The sequence below is a fragment of the Cygnus atratus genome, chromosome 24, assembly GCF_013377495.2.
Source record: "Cygnus atratus isolate AKBS03 ecotype Queensland, Australia chromosome 24, CAtr_DNAZoo_HiC_assembly, whole genome shotgun sequence".
Lineage (NCBI taxonomy): Eukaryota > Metazoa > Chordata > Aves > Anseriformes > Anatidae > Cygnus > Cygnus atratus.
Window position 1 is genome coordinate 6,729,139 of NC_066385.1, and position 26,926 is coordinate 6,756,064.

The following is a 26,926-nucleotide window of genomic DNA, read 5'->3' on the forward strand; positions in this document are numbered from 1 at the left end:
ATAAAGATGAGCAGCCTGCAGTAGGATGATTATGGGAATAAATACACGCTATTTTTTTGGATTTTTTCTTGCTGTCAGCCATCATTAAATCACTCTTTTTTATATATTTTTTTTTAATTGACTGGATATATATATTTTTTTTGTCTTCCCTTGCCAAAGTCAGACCTCTCTCTCCCCCGCACCCCACCCCCCCCTTCCAAAATGGCATTTCAACATGGCTCTCCTGACATGATGGTTATCTTTAAAACACACAAGACTATATTCAGAGTCGTGGCAACACAGATAATATACTGGACCAACAGTTGAAGACTATAAAACTCTCAGTTAGTTTGATAAAGCACATTAACAATTAGCTGGTTCAGCAACCAAGCAAAAGAAATCCAACAGCATGGAGCACACATTTACCAAATGGTGGTTTCGTTGCCAGAGCCACTATGTACAATATCAAGAACAGGCTGAAATTTGGCAAATTTCCATCACTTTGAGATGTCCGTTGGGCAGGTTTGGGGCTGCATGGAAGAAGAAGAGTGGCCAGAACCCGTGGGGCATCTCTGCTTTAGGAGCTCTGGCTCAAACCTGACCCGTCAAAGGGCTCTGCTCTTCCCGTCGCTTTGTTCTTCAAAGCACACATTTCAAACCGTAACAGGGAGACGCTTTAACACAGTGGCTATTGAAACTGGACAGGGTATTACACACACACACATATGCCGTAAAAAAAACTCTCTGTAACACCAGTGAAAAATAAAAATAACTTTTGTACTGATACATTCTATCCCCCCTTTTAAGGGCTACTATTTCATGTTCCAAAAGAAACTAAATTTAACACCTTTGGGACAAGGACTTCCCAAGAGCCGGGGCTGTGATGCAGTCCAGAAAATCAACTCTCCTCCTGCCAATGTGTGACCTCGTCTGGTGCTGGTGCCCTGCAGGCGACACAGACAACCTGCTGAGGGATGCTGGATCTGTCCTGCCATGAGCACTTGGGGCTATTTGCAGCTCAAACCCACCAGCATGGCAGAAAGGTGCTTGCACCTCAAGATATTTTCAGATTTGCCAAAGTTTTTGTTCAATCTCCTTTGCAGCCTCAGGAGCAGGCTGCAAAAGCCTTCTGCTGCAGAGGAAACCGCAAATTTTTTTTGCAGCTATTTAGCAGTTTGGGATGTGACATCATCCCATAGAGTCCAGGCCCATCTCCCCTGAGCCTGCTGGCAGCTCCATCCTCTGCAGTGGGGAAGAGAGCACTGCTAGGTTGTTTGGGGCTCACAGTGAAGGAAGCAGGCTCATCCCCCAGACACTGGACACACGTTTGTGGTCCAAGCATTAATTTTGGTACAGGGGAACTGCTGCACAGACCAGCCTAGGGAGAGGACACAGTTCCCCTTTACAGGGCACGAGGACGGATGCCCGGGATACCTGGGAAATTGGGTTTTTATCTGTGCCAAGTTAAGTTACAGTTAGCCATGAGGTGACAATCCCTGCAAGCCCATCCTCAGAGCAGCCATGCTGTGGTTATCACCAGATCCTCAGGGATTTGCTGGCAGAGCAATGTATGGGGCGGAGGGGCTGCCTCTCCCAGCCCCCTTGGGCTGGTCTTCAGGCAGGACATGGCCAACGGTGAGGCTAACAAGAGCCACTGCTCCAATTAGCTTTAATTTGAGCTTTTCTGCCAGATGGATTTCACACCTCAGAGAGCTACACTGCCATGGTTCCCTGGCACCCCCAGCTCATCTCATGGGCTCAGGGACCTGCTCCTGGGCTTCTGACAGCAACCTCGGCCCTCAGCCCACCTTCTGCCCCATTGCTGCTGAAGCCACCGTGGAGCCTGGTACCAGCAGCACCACACCCACACCGGCGCTTCCCAATGCATCCACAGCTACAGGGTTCCTACCACACTGGAAATAAATGCAAACAAACCCAAGAAACCCTGTCCCACTAAGGGCCAGATGAACTCTCGCTCTGAGTTCCCCAAGGTGACCGATGTAGCTTTGACTAACACTGCTGTTTTTTCACTTTTTTTCTTTGCTCACCATCCCAGCCCATTTTCCCTGTCCTGCACCTGTGCAGAGCTTCAGTGACTTTTGTTTTGGGAACCCAGAGCATTGCTTCTGTGGCTCCACCACCACCATGGGTGCAGGGGCCATGACAGGAGGAGGAATTCAAGCCCAAAAATGAGCTGTGGTTTGTTGTTGCTATTGTTTTGTTTTGTTTTTAAATTAATAAATAAACATGACCTCACCAAAGTCAACACTTCCCTTTGAGAACCACATCAACTCCCCGCAGTGGAGGGAATTTCTCAATTCTAACTTTGGTTGAAGTTTGCATGCAGGGCTTAGCCAGAAATGAGGACAACGTCTGCTGCTGAAGTACAGACAAGTCCAGAGCCTTCCCAGTCCCAGAAGACAGCTCAGAAGCACACCTGGGCTTCGTTTGTCTTCAAAGCTCTGCTGCAAGAAGATGTGGTGCAGACAGACGGTTGCTTTGCCATGGGTGTTCCCCTGAGCTTTCCCCCTTCAGAGCCTTTCTTCCAGGTAGATGTTTATTTTTAAAAGCATCCTCACTTGGGCTGTGACCCAGAGCATCCCACACATCTCCCGTGGATATTCCCCGTCCATGCCCAGGGTCTTGTTTGAAATGTGGGTGAACAGCTCAGCTCCCAGCACGTTGGTGGATGCAGCCCAGGAAAGCCAGGTTTTGCTGTCACCCTCCATGATGGAGCAGGAACCTTGAAGCTGCCTCTGGGCATGAACACGAAGCAAGCATGGACTCAAGAGTCTACTTCACACATGCTCCCATTTGGGCTCCCATTGCCTCCCCTTGTGCATCTTCTGCTTCAGAATGAGCCAGTTCATTTCACATGGGCCAGCCCTGATGAGTGACTTGCTTTTGCAGCAGCTACAAGAATCTTTCTCATCCCTGGAGAGGTATTGTAGTGCAGGTGCAGAGGTTCTTGTGCCCAGCTCAATCCCACCAACATTAGTTTCACACAGAAATCCAACGTTCTGCAAGTATTGCCCTGCTTCTGCAACGGAGCATGCGCTGGGCATGTTTTAGCCTCAAAGCTGGGATGGCAGCAGCGTGCAGATGGAGCTGGGGAGGTGGATGAAGCAAGAGTCAGAAGCAAGAGAGAGCATCTACCCCTTTGCTGCTTGCATTGTGCCTCTGCAGACCATTTTTCCTCTTGAGCCAGGCTGATGCTTACCCATACTGTCCTAGAAAATGCACTGAGGTTATGAACCGTCCAGTTTTGACAGCTTCACAGTGGACAGCCCACAGGGGAAGCCAGCTGAGCAAAAAAACACCAGTGTGAAAAATAAACCAGTGGTGGGCAGAGCAGTGATGCATTTCCCTTTTATTATAGTATTAGGAATAAAATACTATAATATTCACTTGGGACCAAAGTACTGTGTAGGAGCAGAGACAGGTACATGAGCTCTCATGAAATGAAGTAGGGCATGACAACTCAGGATTGGGTTTTTCAGCTATTCCAGCCGTGGAAAACTGTCTTTCCTTCTTTTTTTCACAGAGTTTCTGAAAGCAAGGCACAACTCGTGGACTGTCTGACATGATTTTCCTCAATGTCGGTAGAGATGGGACTTTCCTGGTGCATTATGAGGACTTAAAGCAAATCACAGCTTTGGTGTGGCACATTCCTACTTATAAAGAGTGTATAGAGGAAAGTCAGAAAAATAGTACTGAACTTATTCACTTCCTACTGCTGAAAAAAGCCTGTGTCATTGGAAAGGGAACACTGTGAGCAACTGAATTTTCCCCATTTCCCTCCCACCCCAAGCAAAATATTTGGACTGCTTATTAGCAGCTCTGCTTAACATTTCCTTTCTGGTTACTTAATCTTTCATTTTTTTTTTATTTTTTTTTAATGAAATAATGTCCAAATGATTTCCACCTCCCCTCTGCCTTTTTTCTGGCTTTGTTCAGTTTCGTCATATTGCACATGATCTGAAAATAATCTTCCAGCTGAAAAGATGATCCCTGGTACATAATGCACTTGTGTTAGAAGACACGGATAACATAGCAAATGTTTAACATGTTGGGGTGCAGGACGACGGACCTTCCATCAGTCGAGGCTGGGATGCGTGTGATTTCCTTTGAGGTGTTCTATTCTTCAACACAGTCCTGAAGCTCTTAAATTCGAAGCTTCTGTTATCTGTTGGGCAGATCAAACAACAGTTTTTATGCACAGCCTGGCTTTGAAAACAAGCAACACATCGTTATTTTTTCAAGGCAAAGTGGAATAGATCTTGCACATTGGTCCCCTCGGACAACTCCATATCCTCATTCCTCACAAATGAAAAGTCAAAATTTGCTAATTAAAATTGCTTAACGGACTAAATGCAACACAGTCTAAAGAGAGCTAAAGCTAGAAAAAGATTCATTAAACGTATTTCAATTATTAACTCTTATCTCACATTAATGACAAGTTCCAAATCCAATCCAAAATAATAAGCATGAAGTGGGTTTTCCTTATAACTTTTTTATCTTAATCAAGCTGGGTTTGTGACGACTTGATATGATTTACGTGGTATTAAGCAACTGGTTGAGCTCATAAATCTGGTGCAGATTTGCTGAGATCAGCAAAGGGGATGCAGGAGCAGGGGCTGATCTTGCTCCCAAACTACAGGCTGAGCCCTCCGAGATCCAACCTGACATAAAAACTTTATTCCATTGCCTGCATTACTCTCATCTTCTGAAAATTTGTCCTCTGCTTTCAGTCCATAGCCCAGCAATGGGAGCATCGCTCTGCCCGCCCATGGATGGGACACAGCCCCATTTTTAGAGGGTGTTGCAGGTTCACAGGCCTTACACACCGAATGGGTCCTGAATTCTACCTCCTTCATGGTGATTTTTCAAGTGGGAATTAGTAAAGTTTCCTATAGAGAGGTTCATTAACTATATTAAAACCAGCGTGTGGTGTGCACTAATAAGATGAGCACTACCACCAAATCAGATTACATGAGCCGGGTGCTTCGTTAGCAGCTGGTGATGAGACAGCCATGGGAAGGATCTGCGTTAACGGGTCAGAGCCGAGTGCTAACGAACGCAGACCCAGTGGTCCCAGCTCAGCCACCAAGCCCTTCCCCAAAAGGAGCCTGCTTTTCCCCAGGGGAGAGGCAGGCTGGAGATAGGCAAGGCAGGACAGGATCCATGCCAGACATGCTCGTTGGATGCCATGGGCGATGAGAGCAGGGAGAGGAAAGAGGGAGGTGGGATTTCCCACAGGAAGCAAATATGCCTTGCAAAGCAGCACGGTATTTGGGGAAATATGCTTGCAGCAGGGCTTAGAGCTCCTTGTAAGGGTCTCAGGGCAGGCAGCTGCCCAAGCACCCACTTATCCTGCTGTGCCAGAAAGGCAAGTCATGTGGTGAACATGAACTGGGGTTTGGCCTTTAACAGGGGGGGTTACAGCCCACCCCCCCCTTCCAGCAGGGAAGCACTCCTGCTTTCCTGAGGATCTGTGGTAACACCGCTGGGATCCCCCAGCATGGCTGGAGGGTTACACAAATACAACCCAAACGAAGCCTTACTCTGAGTGCTCAGCCAGAACGGCCGCAGCTTGGGAGATGCCCTTCATTTGACTGAAGAGGGATGGCAGAGCGTGAGCTCTGCACACCCAGTACTAGGTGCACAAGGGCACACTCCAGGCACGTGCTCAGCCCCAGGGGCTACAGCACAGCAAAGCTTGCTGAGGCAGGAGCCGTTTCACCAGGCACTTCCCGAGTGCTGAGACAGACACCTCGGCACGTAGTGAGCTGAACCGGGACGGAGAGCAAGGGACACAAATGCAAGCAGAGCCCAGCTTTCTTGACCCAGCCCAATCCAGCACTTTTGGGTACCCCAGTGTCTTTCCAGGATGTATCCCTGCCCTTGAAGACAGAAACCCCAAATCCTCAGCCTAAGAATAATGTTATTTCACCAAATTCAGCTAGAAGAGTAGTGGGAGTGAGAAGTCAGGAGCATTCAATAGATGGTGGTGCTCTGATTCCTGAAGGGGTGCAGATGTATTCCCAGCATACAAGGGTGATGAAATCCTCCCTACTCCAACAGAAAAAGAGGATATTAAACAGCAGCCACGGAAACTAGATGTTTTTCAAAAGGTGAAGCCAAATAACTTGTATCCAAGAGGTTGGAGCTGGTGAAGCAGCTCGCAAGATTGCGTGCATTGAGTATTTCTTGAGTCCTGGACCTGGGGGGAGTCCAGGACTGGAAAATAGCTCCTGTTGGGCCAACTTTTTAAGGGATAAACAAAGTGACCTGCAAAAGGATGGGTCTGTCTGTCTTTCTCTGATCCCAAATAACACACTGGAATGGCTGAGGCTTTGAATACAGAATTAAAATGCAGGATGTAATTGATAACAATTAATGCAGGTTTGGGGAAAACAGATCTAATCACATTAACTTGATAGCTCTTCTTACTGAGCTCCAAGAATGGCTGATAAAGGTAAGTGCTATCGTAATATTTTCCTGTAAGGGAGCTGCATGACATCTTGGTTAAGAAAATGGAGCAATAAAGCCAATTTGCAGGACACCTCACAAAGCAGCTGAACCCAAGCTGCAATAACTTTTTGCTTCTCCTTGTGTATGCTTTGCTTTCCCAGATCAGCACATTTTGTAGCCAGAATGAGAGAGACATTGCTGAAAGGTTTGGTCACTTTGAGACAGTCCCAGGAGATGAACATCCAAGTCTGAATTTACAGCACACAGGTTCATGTTTAACCCAAAGTCCTGGGTTACGCATTTTTGTCCTGCTGTGACAGCCCAAGGTCCAAATCATTACTGAGTTGTGAAATGGATGCAGAGACCAGCAAGGAGGGAGAAGAGAATTTTGACTACAAATGCACAGAGATTTTGGGAGAAATGGAGCATAGGGATGGAAATGCAAGTGCAAAGATGTGGAGTGAAGAAACCAAAGGAAATGGGAAGGGGAGCCATAGTGCAGAGCTGGTGTCCCTGGGAAGCATGGTTAAAAACTGGGCTTTGCTCCAGATGGGGGAAATCACCTCAGTTCATGAGTTTTGGGGGGTCTGCATAGTCTGTAACCTTCAAGTAAGCTGAAAACCATGAAGTCTTTGGGTGATTTCTTACTTCTTGCTCTAAAACTGCCTCTTCCTTCCACGTCACATTTCACTGCTGCATTTCCAAACATTAAGCAAAGTCACTCAGTGTCATTTTACAGGTAAGGGAAACTGAAGCCAGAGGACTTGACCTGCCCAAAAAAACACCCAGCAGGCCAGGAGCAAACACAGCCCAGGCCTCGCTCATACTCCAGGTCCGCACCACAGTGAAGCCATTTTTCATGGACCAGCTGCAAAACAGCACAGCATCAACATCCACACTGCAGTGTACTAAGCTCATTTTTTTCTACCGCCTAGCCAAACAGCAAATACATCTCTTTAGAAATGCAAAAATGCTTTGCAAAGTGCACGTTCATCCTTTCTGTGCTCCATTACAGCCTTTGGGTGCTCACGAGAGCAAGATCCTGAACAAAGGTGCTGCTACAGGAGCCCTGCTCTCCCCCTGGAGCTGAGCCCTCAGTGCTGCCGCAGCTGATCAAACCATGACACAACGCAAAAGGATTTTCCATATCTATCCGCTATGGAAGAAGCAAGCAGAACAGCTGGTGCTGGTCAGCATCAAAATAAAGCCAAATGCACTCTGCTTCCTTGACAGCCAGAGCAGAGATAGCCAGTGGCTGATGTAGTTGTGTGAGCCGCACATCCAAATCAAGTCTTCCCACACAGTATGTGTAAAGATGCTAAAAATGAAGCGCAACAAATGCAACAGACATGACAAAGCATAGCTGTACTCGGAAAAGCATCTGAATTACAAGTCGCAAGGAAATGAATCATTACCGAACAAACCCAGCAGCACATGCTGCCGTTTGCATCGCTTATCCAGGGGTCTTTGCATTTGCCAGCTTGTCTGGGCAAACATTATTCCTGTTATGAGCAGGTGAAGAGCAGCTATCAGGAAGTATTTTAGCTGCTCCCAACCACAGTGACAAGCTGAACGAGATAGCAGACAGGTTTTAATTTACTGGCGCATGTCCTGCTTCATAAGAAGAGGAAAACTGATGGTGCCCTGCAGGGACATTCATGCATGAAGGTTTCCCTGTCCTGCTGCAGAGCATCCTCAGCACTGAATAGTCAGGCTCTGTGAGTAACGAGACACGGATGGATTCCTGAAACTTGCGAGGTGCAAAAAGCAGTGCCTTGTTTGTGGAGGGAAAAGTAAGCAGGGGGTTCACAGAGGATTTTCTCAGAGCATTTTTGGATGAGTTTTGCCAGCAGCAGGGATAACATGGCTCCATCTGAAAGAGCAGCATGGGACCCCGCACCCATCCTTTTTCCATATGGCGGATGGTTCTCATGAGCAAAAAATATGATTTGCTTTCTCCCAGTGACAAAGAGCAGGAGCACAGCTGCCCTGACGCCTTCCAAGCACAGAGCAGCAAACACGCGTCCTGTTAGGTGGGATGAATATCGCATTGACGGAGGCGCCATTACTCATTTTCCTGCTCAGGAAGCCAAATGCAGAAGTAAAAGGTCTCGATTGTGTCCAGGGCTTGGTCACAGCAGAATCGGGAGTGTACAGCATAGGAGCTGCCCGCAGTGGGGCCATTGCTGGGGCTGCTCTGCAGTGCTCTCCCGGGAGCAAATGTGCCCCACACTGTGCAATGGCTCTGCTGTTCATCAGAGCTCCACACCAGTCCTATTTGTGCCCTAAGAAAGCCCTAAATCACCACTCCTACAAAATATTCTAACACTCCCCTCCAACCCCCACCCCCAATGAAGGTGCAGTTCCCTGCACCAGGGAACATCCGCACCCAGAAAAACCCTATTTGCCTGCGCCCACCTGATTGCCTTGGCACAAGGACGCAGGTGTGTACCACAGACTGAACATTCCTTCCCAGTACACGCAGTGCACGAGATTGAAGGGTAGAATGCTTCGTGGTTAAATCCTATATGTCTGTTTTCATTTTCAGGTTTGCAGCCTGCCCAGAGATCACTTGTTAAAGCACCGAAATAGGGAAGAAGGCAGTGCCTTGCATCCGGCTGGGATGGGAGCCTCCATGTGCTCTTACACAGATATGCATATTTTAAAAGCTTGGCAGAAAGAGGGCTCCAAACTACACAATTAAACAGATTTCATGCAGAATGCTATCCACAAGCACAAACTGCCACAAGAGACCTTGCCCTGCTCTGCCAGGAGAGACCCCTTGGCAGCGGACGAGCTCCTGATGGCTCCTTTCCTTCTGCTGGGGAAGCTGCTGGTCTGCCCTTCATCTCCGCTAAACAGCCCATAAACTGGTGATGACAAAGAAAAAACAGTTTCTTTTGTCCCTTTTGTCAAGTAATGGAGCAGCAACAATCGCCTGGAAAGAAATCGGGCCCTCCTGGAGCAGAGATATCCCCTGGACCTCCTATGTGTCCCCACCTGGGCGGGACAGATCCTGTCCTCTCTCCACTAGTACCTGGAGAGCATCTATTGGGCTGGAGAGCAACAGAACCTTTTTAGAAGAATGCAGGCCTGAAAACACACAAAAAATGGGTAAATAAGCAGGAGAAAAAAGTGAGAACATCAAAGTACCAAGCAGAGGGGCCAGGCAAGGGGTTGCTGCATGTCCCTTGTGCCCCCCTGCACCAAAGGCAATGCTGACCCTGTTCCAGGGTGGCATTCAGGACCAAAAAGTGTCTGGGGAGGCAGGGACCCTAAATGTCAGCCAGGAGCCCTGGGCAATGACTTTTCTCCACTCAACGCAGCGAGCTGTGCCATCCAAGCCCTGTGTCTTGCCTTGGGCATGCTCGGTGTCCAGATAAATTAGTTCCTTCACAGCCTGCAAAGACTGGGGCTCACTGTTGGCTCCCAGGTCGTGGTTAAAACAGTCCTAAAACTGAAGAGGAGGCACATTGCAAGACAGCACAGGAAGCCCAATAACCGGCTGGCTGTGAAGGGAGCAGTCTCACAGCACTCCTTCCAATTCCTGCCAGGACACGCTCAGCAGCCGCTTTCAGAGGAGCGTCAGACCATGCAACAGCACGAAGTGTTTCTCTCACCGTACGGTACCCAGCAAGACACTGACAGCACAGAGGGAAGGAGCAGACAGAAATGGGGCAGAGTATAGCAGGGATATCCCTGTTTTTCTGCTTGCTACTACATCTCCAATTTCTGTGCATATCTTAAAGATGGAGCAGCAGTGCTTTGATGTTTTTCAGCAATGCCATTCCGTGCTTTAACAACTACAGCGGATGAAGTGGCTTCCTTACCATCTCCCTGATATAGCATCTCTAACTGACAATAAAATCCGTTTTAAGCTATTCTGCCCCACGAAATAAGGCGGGGATTAGACAGGAAAGCAAACGAACAACCAGCAAAGTTTCTGCTTATTTTAGATGGCATTGAAACTGAAAATTGTATGCTGCCAGTTCCAGGCAAACATGTGGTTTCTGTGCAGCTGCCACAGCAAAAAATGCAGAAGCAAAACTCATTGGTGAGCTCTCCCAAGGGGGAGTGTTTCCACTGCTTTTAAACTCAAATCCTCCTTTTAGAAACAGGCATGTGGAAAGGCTTTAATAACAATAAAAGTGAGAGCTTATAGCAAGAAACGACATCTCAGCCTGCCAGCAGCCTGGGAAAAAGGTGCTTGGGGGTATTCGAGAAAGCCTCATGTACATCAGTGCTCCCTGGGAAGCTGTCGGGATGAAGGATGCCAGGACTGTCACCTCCTGCAATGCTGTGGAGCATCCCCCTAATAAAGATGGTTTGAGCAGATCCTCAGCCGGGGAAAACTACCACAGTTCCAATAAAGCTGTCACATACCATTAGCTAAGAAGCTGCTTTGATGTTTTCCTTGGTTATTAACGTTTTATTAACTGGTGAGGACACTGGGGCTAAGGAAGAGTGTTATATGTTACAAACTGTCCTGACCCTTGTAACATCTGGGTCTTTTAAAGTCCCAGCTAAACTTCAATTTCAATGTGGCCAGTCTCTCTCAGAACAAATCCCCCTTTCCATACCTTAGGAAAATGCATGACTTGCACGGGTTAGGGTCAAATTGTTCTTTATTGAAGGAGGAATTTGCTGGCATTCCTGTGCACTTCACCGCCTGCAAGGAGTCTCTTTGCTCTCAGCCCCAAAGCCAGTGAAATAGAGCACAGCTGGGGACCAGGTGCTCAAAGCCACTCCAGGCCCTGTGCCCTGCCAGCCCCATAAGCTTGCTTCTACCACAGGGACCAGCCTGAAACACCAAAATTCTGCAAATAACTACTTTTTGTGCAGAATTGAAGAAATGCCGCTTCACAAAAGCAGCACAGCTTTCCTTCAGCGCCTGCCTGCCTAGAACTCACTGTGCAGCACTAAAAAGCAAAGTGGAAAGCAAATATAATCAGAGGAGCCATAGGATGGTATTCCATTTACCTGACATGCACAAAAATGCATGAAGGCAACAGGGGGAGCTGGAAAACAAAACCAAGCAGTGGAAAACATGAGGTTTGTTCCCAAAAGCAATGTTACCTTAAATTGCAAAAAATCTCTACCCCATTCAAAGCTCACCTGATCCCATCAGATGTCCTGTGGCCCCTGGTGTGCACGGAATGATGAAGGAGGCACGCTTTCCCTGGCGGGGTTTGGGTTACTTTTCAATCCTGCTCTTAATAGATCTGCATTTGTCCCCCTTGTTTCCAAAGGCTGCCACGCTTTCCCAGCTGAGCTTTCCCGCTGGCTGCTCGGGGCCATTCTTGCCCTTGGAGGATGCTTTGGGGGAGCCTCGGGGTTTCATATAGCGTGGGGCAAGCACGGTTCTTTCCTGGTGGTGCAGCACCGCTGCTGCTATGTCCAAGCGGCTGCTAGTGTCTGCAGTACGAGGCTCGGCTCCCAGATTTCATCGCCAAGGTGTGAACTCCTCTGGGAGGAAGAGGGGAGTTTTGGGGTGTGCTTATTGCCTACAGGTGGGTGTTTGGTTCATGGGGACACGGTGCAGAAGGGGGTGCAGCAACAGGATGGGGATGCAGGGACAGGTGCCCTGCGAGGTGCAGAGACACAGTATCCTGCGGGATGGCAGGGCTGGAACCATCTGGAAGGGTTTTTGCAGGAACGACGACAACCAAGGGGGATGGGAGAAAGGATGCCATGACAACCTTTTGGGGTTTCCCAGGAAACTAGAGTCGCCATGGCAACTGCATCACTCCAGTCCAAATTAGTGACTTCCGTTGGAAGGCGTGTTCGCCACTCTAATCTTCTTGCGATAAGCAGCTGTATCTCTCCCAAATGCATTGCAAAAAGGTGTAAATATCCCTTTTTGTCCAGCTTGGTGGGTCTGAGGCTGCACGGCCACAGCAAGGAGCCCATCACAGAGCTGGCATCTTCTGGTCCTCGCCGGCATCGCTCCCCGCACACCATAACCATTCAATTTTGCCTTTTGCCTCCCCCCAGAGCACACAGACCAGCTGCGCGGCCACAAATTTTATGCTGGATGGAATAATGCCATAGTGCTGCAGGGGAAGGGAATTAAGAATAGAAAATTAGTGGGTTTTGTTTCGTTTTGTTTTTTGTATTTAAGTCAGAACTGATTGCACTTGGTCTCTGACCAGATTAGAATTTCATAAATGATCTAGTGGGGGAGGAAAGGGAATCTGTGATGTGCCCGTAATGGCACACCACATGTTTCAATATTAAGCACCATTTAACAATGTGGTAACAGAGACTCTCTGCAAAATTAAATGGTTGTTTCCTCCCAGCCCCCTTACAGTGTGCTCTGCAACATGTTTTCCTCGTCTCCCCACCCAATCCAGGGCTGCTAATCCAACAAGTGAGCTTATGTGATGGAAGGGAAATCGGCTCCACGCTGCCTGTAGGGAAGGGGGGAAAAAAATCAGAAGCAAAGCAAGATGTCCCCAAAAGCAAGAAAACAAAAGCAGCCCTGCAACATGTTGCAGAACAAACACCTGCTTCATCAGTGAGAGTGCTTTGTCTTCATCTTCCACCTCTTTAACTGTTAGCTGTCCTCTTTTCTTCAGAGAAATTTAAATCCCTTTAAGATCTTTAGAAAGGAAAGATCTAAAAAAATAAATGTATAAAAACAAGGGCATACACAGACTGACGATGGTGCATGTTCCACACAACACCAAGTACACAGTCACTTTGCATTTATTATTTTTTACCACATCCTCAGGTTTTGCTGTTGTTTTGTTTTGTTTTTAAACATCCGTAAAGATCTTTTTGATATTCACACAGTTGGGATTGTTTGTGGTTGTGCAGTTCCCTGTCTTAAAGGCAGCCTGTTTGAATGCACTGTGGTTGATTCCCCCCTCCTCTATCACCATGTACTCGGACTTGCTGAGGGTGGAATTGCTGCGTGCCTTCCTCATCTCCTCGGTAGACGAGAGGTGCTGGCAGCTCCCAACATGCATGTACTGGGCTTGCTCCTCACCTTCTGTCTCCCGGTGGTAGAAATAGTTGAAGTTGGAGACTATCACGGGCACGGGCAGAGCGATGGTTAGCACCCCCGCGATGGCACACAGAGACCCCACAATCTTGCCCCCGATGGTGATGGGGTGCATGTCCCCGTAGCCCACTGTGGTCATGGTCACCACCGCCCACCAGAAGGCATCAGGGATGCTACTGAAACCTGAACTGGGGTCATCAGCTTCTGCGAAGTAGACAGCACTGGAGAAGAGGATGACGCCGATGAAGAGGAAGAAGATGAGCAAGCCCAGCTCCCTCATGCTGGCTTTGAGGGTCTGCCCCAGGATCTGCAGCCCCTTGGAGTGTCGGGAGAGCTTGAAGATCCTGAAGACCCGCACCAAGCGGATGACTCGGAGGATGGCCAGGGACATGGCTTGCTGGCCATTGCCTTGCCTCTCTGCCAGCTCAGTGCCCAGCGTGATGAAGTAGGGGATAATGGCCACAATGTCAATGATGTTCATGATGTTCTTGGAGAAGGTGGCCTTGCTGGGGCAGGCAAAGAAGCGGACCAGCAGCTCAAAGGAGAACCAGATGATGCACAAAGTCTCCACCACAAAGAAAGGGTCAGTGAAGGATGACACCATGGAAGTGGCTGAGGACGAGGAGTTGGTGAAGACATCAGGTGGGAGAGGGCCACCGCCTGTCCCGAAGGGCCCCCCAGTTCCCTCATAGTCGTGGTCATCCCTGAATTCAGGCAGGGTCTCCAAACAGAAGATGACGATGGAGATAAGGATGACCAGGACAGAGACGATGGCAATGCCTCGGGCTGGCCCAGAGCTCTCGGGATATTCAAAAAGCAGCCACACCTGGCGCTGAAACTCCTTGTCTGGGAGTGGCCGCTGCTCCTCCCGAATGAAACCTTCATCCTCTCGGAACTTCTCCATGGCCTCCTCCCCCAGCTGGTAGAAGCGAATCTCCTCAGAGAAGATATCAATGGGGACGTTGACAGGCCGCCGGATGCGCCCACCTGACTGGTAGTAATAGAGGATGGCGTCGAAGCTGGGCCGGTTGCGGTCAAAAAAATACTCGTTGCGGAGGGGGTCGAAGTAGCGCATCCTCTTGCGGGGGTCTCCCAGCAGCGTCTCAGGGAACTGCGCCAGTGTCTTGAGCTGGGTCTCGAACCGTAGCCCGGAGATGTTGATCACCACCCGCTCGCAGCACTCGTGCTCCCCGCTGCCCGCGGGGTGACCGGTGGGGCCGGCGGCCGGAGGCGGAGGGTGGTCGTAGCGGTCCCCCCCCAGCAAAGGGTGCGGATGCTGCGGCTCCTCCAGCAGGGGGTCTCCGCCGCCGCCCCCCCCCACCACGGTCATGCTGCCTTCCTCCGCCTCCTCGCCCTCTTCCTCCTCGTGGGGCCGGGGGGCGGCGGGGGGCGGCTGCTCGGTGTAGCCCAGGTTGTGGTGGCTGCTGCTCGGCGGCCGGCCGGCGGAAGAAGCTGCCGGAGAGTGGAGCAAGCTCCGGCGCTCGTCCATAAAGGTATGGGGCGGAAGGGGAAAGGGGGGGCGGGAGGGAGAGGCGGCGGTCGGAGCCTCTTCTTCCTCCTCCTCCTCCTCCTCCTCCAGGCAGAGGCAGAAGCAGCCGCCCCGCTCCTCCGGCGGCCGCCGCGGCTCTGAGCAGCCGAGGCTGCTCTCAAAAAATCCGCCCCCAGCCCTGGCACCGCCTCGCTCAGCCGCCAGAGCACCCCCCGGCCCTGCCCCGCAGACACCCCTCCGCCGCACTGCCCCCCCGACCCGGGGAGCCCCTCGGACACGGCTCGGGCACGGCCTGGAGGGAGTCGGCGCCTTGGCCGGGGGGCGCCGGGGGGCGTCGCGGGGCTGGGAGCGGGCGCGGAGCTGGCGCTGGCTGGGGGCGCGCAGGGCAGAGAGCGGGGGGGGAGGAGGGGTGCGGGTGCGTGTGTGTACTTGTGTGCGTGTGCAAGGGTGTGTGTGTGCAAAAGTACGTGTGCACACGTTTGCCTGTGTGTGTGCATGTATGTAAGTGTGGGTGTGTGCATGCATGTGTGCATGCATGTGTGCTTGTTCGCACGTTTGTACATGCATGTGTGCATGTATGCACACAAGTATGTGTACACACACATGTGTGAGCCTGTCTGTGCATGCACATACTTGCATGTGTACATGTGCATCCCCACAACAAAATCAATGGCAAAGTGAAGCTGAGCCACCTCGACAAAGGCAGTTTCACTCTGAACCCCAGTCTGCATTTCAGACTTTCCTGCAAGAGAGCTTAAGGCTTTCAATTTTTTTCTTGCTTCAAATGATCTCTTTTGCAAATAGTTCAGCTTTGGTCAAACGGGATTTTTTTTTAAGGAGGAAGCCCCCTCCGCAGGTACTTTGTGCTGGCAACTGCAGCATCCCCACGACACATGCACAGAGGGACACCCCCCACAGTCCTTGCACCCTGCTCCTCCACCCTGGTTCCCCATTTTCCCAAGCCCCCTTGATGGCTCCCCAGAAGCACTTGCACCCCAGCCACATGCCAGGTGAGGCTGCAGGAATTCAGGCCATTGCTGTGACTGCGCGGGCCGGGGCTGTGCACGAAGGGCCACCATGCTGCCACTCCCGCAGGAGCCCCGCCACGGAGGAGGCGAAAACCCCGCCAGCAGCCCTGCTTCAGCTCCTCGCCGTGGTTATTTTTAACAAGCACAGCCTCCAGAAGGTAGGGAGAGAAACAGATGAAAAGATCAAACTTATTTATACTTTAAATTAGAAACAAGCTGTACAAAATATACAAACCCATGGGGGAAAACAGCAATAAATATTGCTGTAGGAGCCGAGTCTGTACTAGACATGGAAACAGATCTGAGCAAGCCCAGCCTGCCTTCCCCTTTCTGCTGACAGGTCTGAGAGGGAGTTACAAGCCCCCAGGCAGAAGATGTCATGGAGGTACCCCACTGTCAGCCTCAGCGAGGTGTCTGGCCCAGAGGAAGCTCCTGGATGTGGTGCGTGGCCAACCACCCACCACCAGCGGCAGCACTGCCCTGGCGCTGCGTTTTTCACACCGGCAGCGGGGCAGCAGCTCAGCATGGCCGTTGTAAGACAGCCACATGCAGGGACACTCATCTGCAGGCCATGTCACCCTGCCCTGGCCTTGGACACGCGTTTCTTGTCACCACCCCCTCAGCTTTAAGCCCCTTTTTTGAGTCCTGTGCTGTTCACGGCTGAGTGTCGCCCAGGATGAGGGAGCTAGGGCAACAGGCTTCCGGCCTTGCTCCCCCATTATTCCTATGGCAATTAACAATGCTAATCAGCAACATGCTTCCAGCAAAGCATCCCTCCCATTCCACACAGCATCACATGGGACAAAGCAGGAAACCGAGCTCCATGGCATCTTTAACCCTTGAAGTGCCATTACTGTTTAGAGTATGGGAAAAAATCCTGGAAACAACCCTTCGTATCCGAGACCTAGGCACTGCTCTCTGCAGGTTTCATGATCATGCAACAGCCATCATCTGCTCCCTGCATACATGTGTAGCACTTACAGAGTTGTCTGGCTCATCTCTTTCCTCTGCTAGGATTTCTGCCAATAAATCACTGTCATCTGGTCAAAGACAAACAAACAAGGCTGCTTTATACCATAAACATTTAGTGATGACAAAAGGCTTGAGGCAACAAGGCATAACGTCTGTAATTGCAACAGTTTACTCTGGATCTCAGCTGGGGGTAAATTCTTTGGAAATCAGTGCCAGCCCTATCGAGAGAGCCATGTACCTTCAGGATGCTGCTGGGAAAAGCCCTTCCCTTAGAACCAGGCGGAGGACGGAGCGGTCCCCCCATCAGCTGCAGCGCAGCAGCAGACATTAATCCCTCAGCTCTGGGCAGCTCTGGTCCAGCATCACCTGGCTCAAAGAATTCTGGGGGGCTCCAGCCCAATGGCCCAAGGCACTGCATGGCCGCCTGGCCCTCGTTCTTCCTCGCTGCTTCCACCTAATCCTGTCAAATCTAATTAAGCTCAGCCAGGCCAGCAGCTTACTACAGCTGGAGTGACAGCACCGCCAGCCCTGCAGGCATCCCCGAGGGGGGGGGTTGCACACAGGCACAGCACCAAGCCCACAGTTGGTCAAGCAGCCCAGGTTGTGTCCCAAACCAGGAGATTTGAGCATGGTTGCAGAGGCGTGGGGTCAGTTTGGGTCCAGGACAACCAGTGCTGATAAAAGCCCAGGGGAAGGGACATCTCTGCAGTCTCCCCATTGCTTTCCTGCAAAGTGCAGCATTAAACGCTCCTCCAGGCTGTGGCTTTTCTGTTTAATGCAAGATGTCCACATCCTTCCCCTGTGAGATCCTCTCTGCTTTTTCATCCAATTCTTCTGTTGCATCTGTTCTCAACAAATTTAATTTTATTCCTAAAGGCCATTTAGGAAATTCCCCTGTGCAATGATCTACAGGCAGACCTATAACATCAGCTGCAGTTACTACAAAGCAGAAGACAAAGCAACACTCTTCATTCAGTGGCCTTTTCAGGGTGGATTTCCAAGCAGAGAGGACACAGCTTCACCTTTCCCACTGCCAGACCAGCCCATGGGGGGACTCCTTCAGACTCCTCCCTGAGCACAGAAAGCCTCCAGACCCTTCATCCCAACCCCCAGCTGGTCCCAGGCATGGGTTCCCTGCCTTGAAACCTTGCCAAACTCCATCTCAAGGAGCGTTTTGGGCTTGGCCTTGTTCCACCCCACCCCTGCCTTGTCCCCTGCTAGCCCGATGCAGGGCTGTGTGTCCTCCAGCCTCACCACCTGTGCATGTTGGAGAGTTCTGCCCTCCCTCATTCTGAATGGGAACCTGTCTCCATTGACAAATCTGGGACAAATTTGCTATTTTTTATTTCTGAGGATCAGAAACCTTTCAGCACTAACACTGCTACAGTAATACCTTAATGCACCATAAATGTATTGTCTCTCCTCCCACAGCAGGGAAAGCACAAAGCTCCAGCTGCTCCATTGGGACAGGATTAACTCACTCACGACAATTCTCATGTTGTTTTGGAAGCATGACTTCACCTTGACCTACCTCTGCTGCTTGTACCCATACTCAATCCTAATTCTGTGCAAACATTACAGGTGAAGGGTCAACACTGCCACTTGGGTCACTCATTACCTCCTGGGCAGAGCTGAAACTTTTGCAAATGGGTCTGCAGAGGACCTTCAGCATCAGAGAGCTCAGCACCAACTCAGCTTCTCAAAATTAACTTGGAGTAACACAGGTTATGCAGCTAAAGCAGATGAATGGAGGCTATACCCATGCTCTGCTTAGTTTGCTTCAGCCAGGTTTAGTTGCTTGCTCTTGCTGTAACCTTTAGCTGTTTCTTCCCTGCCAGCTTATCCCTGATTTAATTACAGTTTTTTGCTCTGCAGCTGGGGAGTAAGTCCTACGTTGCTGCCTCTGGCTCCAGAGTGACCAGTCCTGCCATCCCCACCTTCTCTCTTGTGCAGACAATCCCAAGCACAAAGACAGGCTGGGTGGAGAATGGATTGAGAGCAGCCCTGGGGAGAAGGACCTGGGGGTGTTGGTTGACAAGAAGCTCGACAAGAGCCAGCAATGTGCGCTTGCAGCCCAGAAAGCCAACCGTACCCTGCACCAAAAGCAGCGTGGCCAGTAGGGTGATGGAGGGGATTGTCCCCCTCTGCTCTGCTCTCATGAGACCTCACCTGGAGTCCTGCTTTCGGCTCTGGGTCCCCCAGCATAAGAAGGACATGGACCTATTAGAACAAGTCCAGAGGAGGGCCACCAAGACGATGAAGGTGCTGGAGCACCTCTCCAACAAAGGCTGAGGGAGTTTGGCTTGTTCTGCTTGGAGAAGGGGAGGCTCTGGGGAGACCTTACAGCAGTCTTCCAGTGCCTACAGTGGGCTGCAAGAAAGCTGGGGATAGACTCTTTGTCAGGGGGTGTAAGGATAGGACAAGGGCTAATGGCTTAAAGCTAAAAGAGAGTAGGTTTAGATTGGGTGTAAGGAGGAAATTCTTTACTATGAGGCTGGTGAGGCACTGGAACAGGTTGGCCAGGGAAGCTGTGGATGCCCCATCCCTGGAAGTGTTCAAGGCCAGGTTGGATGGGGCTTTGAATGACCTGGTCTGGTGGAAGGTGTCCCTGCACATGGCATGAGGGTTGGAATTAGATGATATTTAAGGTCCCTTCCAAACCAAACCGTTCTATGATTCTATGACCCATCCAGGAGAGAAGTGCTGTCATCCCAGTGTACACAGAGATGGGCTCACAGATGTCTGGCTTTCTTCAAATCAGGCATCTTATCCCATCATTTCCTTGTCAAGCCACAAAAGCACCAAATGAGGGTAACACCTCTGGGGTGACAAATTCTGCCCTACTTGCCTCTGCCAATGCCACCCAGGAGGCAGCAGGAGGCATGGGAAGTGAATCTTGATTTCCCAAAACGAATCTGGTGTTCTAACCATAAAACATGTGGTCCTTGCTCCTGTCCCTGTCTTAGACTCTGAGTGTCGGTCAGTCATGGAACAAATCCTTGAATCTCTCCATGCCTCAGTTTCTCATCTGTACACTAGGAGAATACTTCTCGCCTCCCACTTACAGTCTATTTAAATCCTGCACCAGAAGTCTTTCGCTGAGCTCACGGTTGGAAAAAATGAGAAAGATACAGAAACTTAGGATAGGGAGCAAAAATCAATGCTTTCTGAATACTGCGGCTTGCTTAAAAGTCAGCACAGGTGAAGAGTGTTCCTGCAAGATCCATACAAACCCTTAACAGGGCATTTAGCACCAATCACAATGGGTGCCAAAAACATGGGGTCCTCTCCTACTGCAACAATCCAGCTAACAAAGGCAGCACATCTTTAGAGAACAATCATTACTATTAGTAAATGGGGGAAGTGAAAATCAAACTGCCATCCCAAAATAGCAAAGCACAGACAGGAACTTTCCTTTCTTTTTTTTTTTTTTTTCTTTTTCCATGATGCTGTGGATTTAGCAGGAGTATTGCATTACTTTGCCATCAAAGAACCAGATTTTGTGGCTAAACAAGATCAGCCAAATTACTCTGCATTGCCTGGTGATTTCATGTGGTGGCTCCATTGGCTTTGATGGAGCTCCTGAGCTAAATCCCATCCAATGCTTTGGGGACCAAGGGGTTAAAACTCAGGATAGAGTTAGACCTATTTTAATATACTAAAAATGTGATTATGGGGTGGGATTATGTTGGCCAAACAATGTTAATGCAAATTCCCCTGTAATGAGGATCATGTTCCAGGGCCTTCACAATGACAGCAAAATGATATCCAGTGACTTCTTATGCAGCTCCTGTTGCATGCCATTATTTGGTCATTAAGATATAAGATTACATTGACAAAGCAATTTAACCACAAATCCATGGAGATTGCATGGCAGTGGTGCTGCGTTTTCATTACGGACTTACAAACATCCACACAGGTGCTGGACGGCTGCATTTTGGCACAGTCAGCAGGATGCAAAGCAGCTGCTTGGGGGCTCTCGCATGATGCAGGGAGAGCATCAGCCCTAAGTCAGGCAAAAGCTGGGTGCAGAAATGTGACAGCACCTGTTTGGGGCAGGAGGAGTCATTCCTTGTGCTTTGCTGAATAATTTATTCCAGGAATGTCACTTCTGCTTGGGTTTGGTGACACTCATCCCGTCCAGTGAGCTGGTACAAGGCAGCGTTTGCAGCCTACTTATGCCAAGCAAAGCTGACAGCAGCAAAAACTCTGATACCAGCCTCTCTGACAGCCAAGCCCAGCCATCCGTCTCAATGTGGTTGGAGCAGTCTGCCCTAAACCACAGGACTGATCTCTTCGCAACAATATTTTAAGTGAAATTTTCAGGTGAAATTCAAGACATTCAGGGTGAATTGCTGCCCAACTCTGTTCAGCTGCACAAACAGTTCTGCTCTTAAATAACACCATTTGGTTTGCACAGAAACACTGGAGAATCTACAAGTTGTCGCTATGCCACAAAACATCCTTGTAAAGGCTCAAATGTTTGTTTTTGGAACATGAGCCCTTCACCTTTTTCCCACTGTTTAGCCAGTTATATTCAGAAAAGAAAAAAAAAGTGCATCACAGACATTGCCTGATTTTCCCCGGTCTGTGTGCTTGGGATGGGAGCCCACCTTATCCCTCCTGTCCCTGGCACCAGGGACTCCCAGCAATGATGTCAGTGCGAGCAGAGCAAGGAGGAGACCGGTGGAGGACATGAGCTGTCTCACCAGCACACAGGTTCCCGCGATGTCTGCACCACCACCTGGTAAGCAGGCAAGGGCTTTCCGAGCATGTTGCATCTCTTGGATCTCTTCACCTTTCCCCAGTACTCCCAATTGTGTTGTGACTTTTCATTTGCTAGTTCAGTGAATATTGTGTTGGAGAGGAGAGGGATGAACTCTGAGCTTGTAGGAGTGTGATCAACACAGCCTGGGAACAAATAACGTGGGATGATGCGCTAGCATCACATTGTGTTGGGGGGGGAGGAACGTGTACAAATTTCCACTAACCAGGTCTTTAATATCATTGGGGAAGAGCTATGGCTTTGCAAATCTTGCATGAGGAAGGAGCCAGCACAAGGAACTCAACTTCATGCAAGTGTGGTTCTTGGAGAACCAGGGTGGTCCCTCAGGGCATCCCAGTCCCCTATGGCCGGCAGGACTGGGGAGTCCAGATCCAGACCTACCCAGCTCTGGGTCCCAACCACCCCATGTAGCAGAAGCAGCCCAAAAAGCCAATCCAGGAAGCTCTCTGGTTTCCACTAAAATCACATTGAAGATTTTACCAGAGGTAAAATTGCTGGTGGTTACAATGAGGAACATGAAGGGTATGAGAAAGCTGAGAGGAGACAGAAAAAAACACCTCATAGCACATCCCTTTCCACCTTCTAACAAACACAGCAGCGAACTCACTGGTGAAATTATTCTGAAGCCATCCAACTTCCATTCGAGTTTGATAAAGTCAAGGAAAGAAATGGGGCAGCTGCTGCGTGCCTACAAACATAGAGCAGTGTTACAGGGATGCTCCAGTGGCTGGATCCCCTGGCAACATGGTCCTCAGGCTTTCAATCTCAAAGGAAACAGCTAAAAAGAAAATTAAAACTTGCACACATCACCAGGCAAAATATATTACTGTAGCCCTGGTTTCCTGGTTTAAGCTAATTAATGTTTGTACAGTGTTTTGAAACCAAAAAACAAACAAACAAAAGCAAACCAACCTTACATTAAACGCTAATAGTGTCATCTTTCACTTTCTAGCTGGTAGTCCAGAAGAAACTCACTTCTACCTGAAAGCCCTTCTGTCTACCTCCTACATCTTCACAGTGAATTTATCCCATGACCACCAGTGCTGGGAATCAGCTCGTTATGAAAAACTCCTCCTCAGCTGTAGTGTGTTGCAAAGCTGAATGTTATTTTCTGCATTTGCAAAGGGCTTACAAGCACAGAACAGTTTTCAAAACCAGGCAGCAAGTTGGTTTGCATTTAGCTGTAACATCTGGATCCTGGTAAATCTGCAAAGCTGCCAGCCAGCGCTGCGTTCAGGTAAAGCTGGAGCTGCTTAGTGCTTCCCAGCCCTTGGGCAAAGGCTACATTCCCAGCTGGGAAAACAAAACCAGCAGAAATTCAGACCAGAGGAGATTGTGCAGCATCTTGCCGAATGTGCAGGAGAGCTCAATGACCTGAGCTCAGAAGCTCAGCCCTGAAACTTAATCCTTTACAGGTTTCTGCTTCGTAGCTACCAGTTCTTGCTGAGGATTCCCCTCCTTGCAGAGCCCATTTCTGAGAAACTGGCAACTCACTCTGAAATTCCCTCCACAACAAGAGTCATTTGCAATGAGGAAGACACCGAAAGCAGGAGGGTGGCAGACATGTCACTGTGTTGCAGACAAGCAGGCAGACAAGCCCTTTGTTGGGACCCAGGGGTGTGATGCTGGGAGCTGTGTAACGGGGTAGCACTGTCCTGCCAGATCACCCATGGGTGCCACAGTGGCTGTGTTCATTTTGTTGGCCAGTGGTCTTTTGGCAAGGCACAAGCAGGGCTAGTGAAAATGAAGGGGATCTGCTAGCAATTAACACAAGATTCTCTCAAATGATTTTTCTTAATTAACCTCCAAAGCAAAAGTAAAAGCAACTGCTTTTTTCCATTTCTCTAAGCCCCAAATGACAAAGCAACCAACTTGGGGATGATTTTTTTGTGAGGGGTCTTTTTACAGTTTCGCCATTTGCTTCCTTTTCTCTGATATATCAGGAAAACCAGGTCCTTGCTCAGCCTGGGGACACCAGCAGGGCTGATCCGCTGTCACCTGTGACAGTAACCCCAGCAACAGTTCAGCAGCCAGCAGAGGCAGGAGAGGATGCTGACTCACTGCCTGCCTCGCTTTCGCAGCTCACCCTTAATAAAAGGCATTGCCAGAAGAATCTTGCTATTCCTTCCCTCTCTGTATCCCCCAGCCGCCCAAAAAAAAGAAAAAAATAAAAAAAAAATCTCACTTATAAATGAACACATGAAAAAAGTATCAGTGCACACCAAGGCAAGTTCAATTTCACAAATGAACTCATTTCAGTTCAAAAGGCAGTACCCACCATTAATACACTAAAGTCATTAAAAACAGAAATGACTGTCGAGATGGATGGTTTTGCTGCAAATCTAAATCACTGAATTATTAACAGCCTACATATAGCAAGAAAAGGGGGGAAACTTGAGAAGACCATCTTAAATAACTTCAAAAATAACTGAAAGTCCCTTCTGTCCTTTTCTTTGACCTTATTTCTTTGTCTGCTGCTTGCTTTCTTTTTTAATGTAAATCTTGCACTTTTTCTGCTGCTTTGTTCCCCTTCCTCTCTTGCAGGAGCACAAAATGAGAACCAGAATAGCCAAGAGAGAGGAAGTCAGAGACTTCATCATTTCTCACAGCTTTTCCTCCTGGTGAAGTCATTTTGGATGGAGAGTAATGGGAGTCTGGCAGGAAGGGAGCGAGCAGGGAGGGAGCCACGGGTCCCCACTGGGATGCACTCCTGCTGGTGCCACCATGGGAATAAAGCTCAGTGACACCCCTTGTAGGAAATACCAAATCTTGGAGATGCTTTTGGAATTGCCAGGATTTATTTCTGCTTTTGTAGGATCCAGTCCATCATGAGGAGGATGTCTAGCTGCCCCCAACACACTGTGAAACTGCTGACAACTTCACAGTGTCTGAGCTGGTTCCCCTCTCACTCTGACCCCAACTCATACCACCAGCAGCAATGGCAGACTTCACCGTTCACTTGAAGGCTGAGTTTCTAGCCCTTGTGCAGAGCAACAGAACAAACCCAGCCCAAGACATTATTATCCTCCTCCAAAAGCCTCCTGTGGTGCCTGACAGTTTTGGGGAGGGGGAAGAGCAGAGGGTGAGCTCTGACTCACAGCTGGGGAATGCACGAGGGTGGCAAAGCCCAGGCCGTAGGGGTACGGAGGCTCTGGGGATTTGGTAGAATGCTGAACACCAGTTCTGCCTCCCCCGTGAGCTCTACCCACACCCTGGGTGGCAGCAAGCTGTGATGCCACAGCCTGTCCCGTCTTCACAGCCACCGCTGTGATGGGACACAATCCTTCTTTCTCCCCAGATCACTGGCTGGTGACAACCATCACCTATAGGGAAACCTCCATAGGAGCCCCTGTGCTGTAAGGCCAGGTTCCTCTAGCATCCGCGCCAGGGAGCAATGCTGCCAGGAGATCCAGCCACCTCCTCCTGCTCCATGCACGGGGACGGGGTGAGAGCATGCGTTGCCTACCCCATGCTCTCTGCGGCGGGGTTTCAGCCTGTATTCGTGCATGTCTGTCTGCCGCCTGCTTGACATGGGAGCTTTTAATAGCCCCATTATACCGGTGAAGACAGTGTGAGGCCTCTTTGCAATGCTGAATTGTAAATGCTTTTTAATGAGGATGATTCATGGCAGCTCCTGGCCCCACTGCCAGCTGTTGTGCTGGTGTCTCATCATGAGGGAGCTGGGAAGGAAAGTTTACGGCTCCTGCAACTCCCAGCCTTTTGCAGTGTGATGGAGAGACTGAGCGGCATTTCGGTTTGGACCTGAGGCTTATCTGAATCTCCAAAGCAAAGAGATGAAAGGGCTTTTGAGCTCTGAAGTGTGCAGGAATGCCCCAAAAGATGATGTGTAAACACCTCCTTCACCATCTGGCCCAAGGACAGGGAGAAATTCAAAGAGCAGGGATAGTAGGAGCTGCTTGGCCATTTCCAGATGCCTGAACTACAAATGTTTGCCTGTGCTCTGCTTCCAGGGTCAGGGAAAGGCTGAAGGGCTCAACCAAGTGCCCAGATCTGGGTCTGGTTTAGTCCATTATTCATTGGTCCATTCAACCTAAGGCTTTGGGACTGTTTCCAAAGGTGATACATAAAATCTCTGGGAATAAGGAGTAAACCCCATGTCCCTCATGCCTGACTGCCGTACTGGCTCCCAGCCATCACCCTACTTCCTTGTTGCCACAGACACTCTGTAATGGCTTGGGGAAATGGTGCCTCAGTCGCCCCACATGTAAAATGGGCTGCAGCTGTCGATGGTCCTTTGTGAAGTGCACTGAAACTTAGGGAAGACATGATGAGGCTGGTGGTGGTTGCTGTCCACATGTTGTGGTTTAACCCTAGCAGGCAGCTCAGCACCACCCAGCCGCACGCTCACTCCCCTCTCAGTGGGATGGGAGAGAGTATTGGGAATGTACAAGTGCAAGAGCTCATGGGTTGAGACACAGACGGTTTACCAGGTAAAACAAAAGTTGTGTGCGCAAGCAAAGCAAGAAACTTCACTACTTCCATTGGCTGGCAGGCAGTCATCCACTTCAGGAACACAGGGCTCGTCTAGTGTAAGTGTTTCTGGGGAAGACAAATGTCATCACTCTGAACGTCCCCCGCTTCCTCCTTCTTTACCCTAGCTGCTATTGCTGAGCACAACACTACGTGTTCTAGGGTGTTCCTTTGGCCAGTTGGGGTCACCTGTCCTGGCTGTGTCCCCCCAGCTCCTTGTGCACCCCCAGCTGGCAGGGCAGCATGAGAGGTAGAAAAGTCCTTGCTTGTACAGCTCTGCAACAATGAAACTGTCAGTGCGGTATCACCACTATTTTCATCAAAAATCCTACACACAGCATCATATGAGCCTCTGTGATGAAAATTAACTCTATCCCAGCCAAAACCGTGACACTGCACACCTTAATTGCATTTTAGATCCCATTGTGGGTGTGGCTGGATTTCAACATTTATTAGAAAAAATAAAAGCTTTCTTGCTGGTCAGTCTGAAGGCTTTCAGGCCCTCTTTGATGTGCTGTGGCTAACAGCCCCTTTATTTGATTCATTTTCACTTCTGCTGTCACTCTTTGAGAGCAGCCACACAGACTTTGTGAATGGATGGGAAAAGCTGGAGCTGCAATCCTCCTGAAAGCTGCTCCAGTTCTCATTAATGCAAATCCCCACGGGGCAAACTCTCAGCGCTGCACTCATGTGTGAGGAAG

General features: G+C 49.6%; 1 protein-coding gene across 1 annotated transcript; it reads right to left on the minus strand.

The window, feature by feature from the left end:
• Positions 1-3,876: 3,876 nt before the first annotated feature.
• Positions 3,877-15,110, minus strand: LOC118260403 (potassium voltage-gated channel subfamily A member 3-like). Its single transcript, XM_035570601.1, has 2 exons — positions 11,569-15,110; positions 3,877-4,165 (listed from the first exon to the last, which is right to left on the minus strand). The coding sequence occupies exon 1, from the start codon at positions 14,946-14,948 to the stop codon at positions 13,212-13,214; it is 1,737 nt and encodes a 578-aa protein (XP_035426494.1). The 5' UTR covers positions 14,949-15,110; the 3' UTR covers positions 3,877-4,165; positions 11,569-13,211.
• Positions 15,111-26,926: the final 11,816 nt, after the last annotated feature.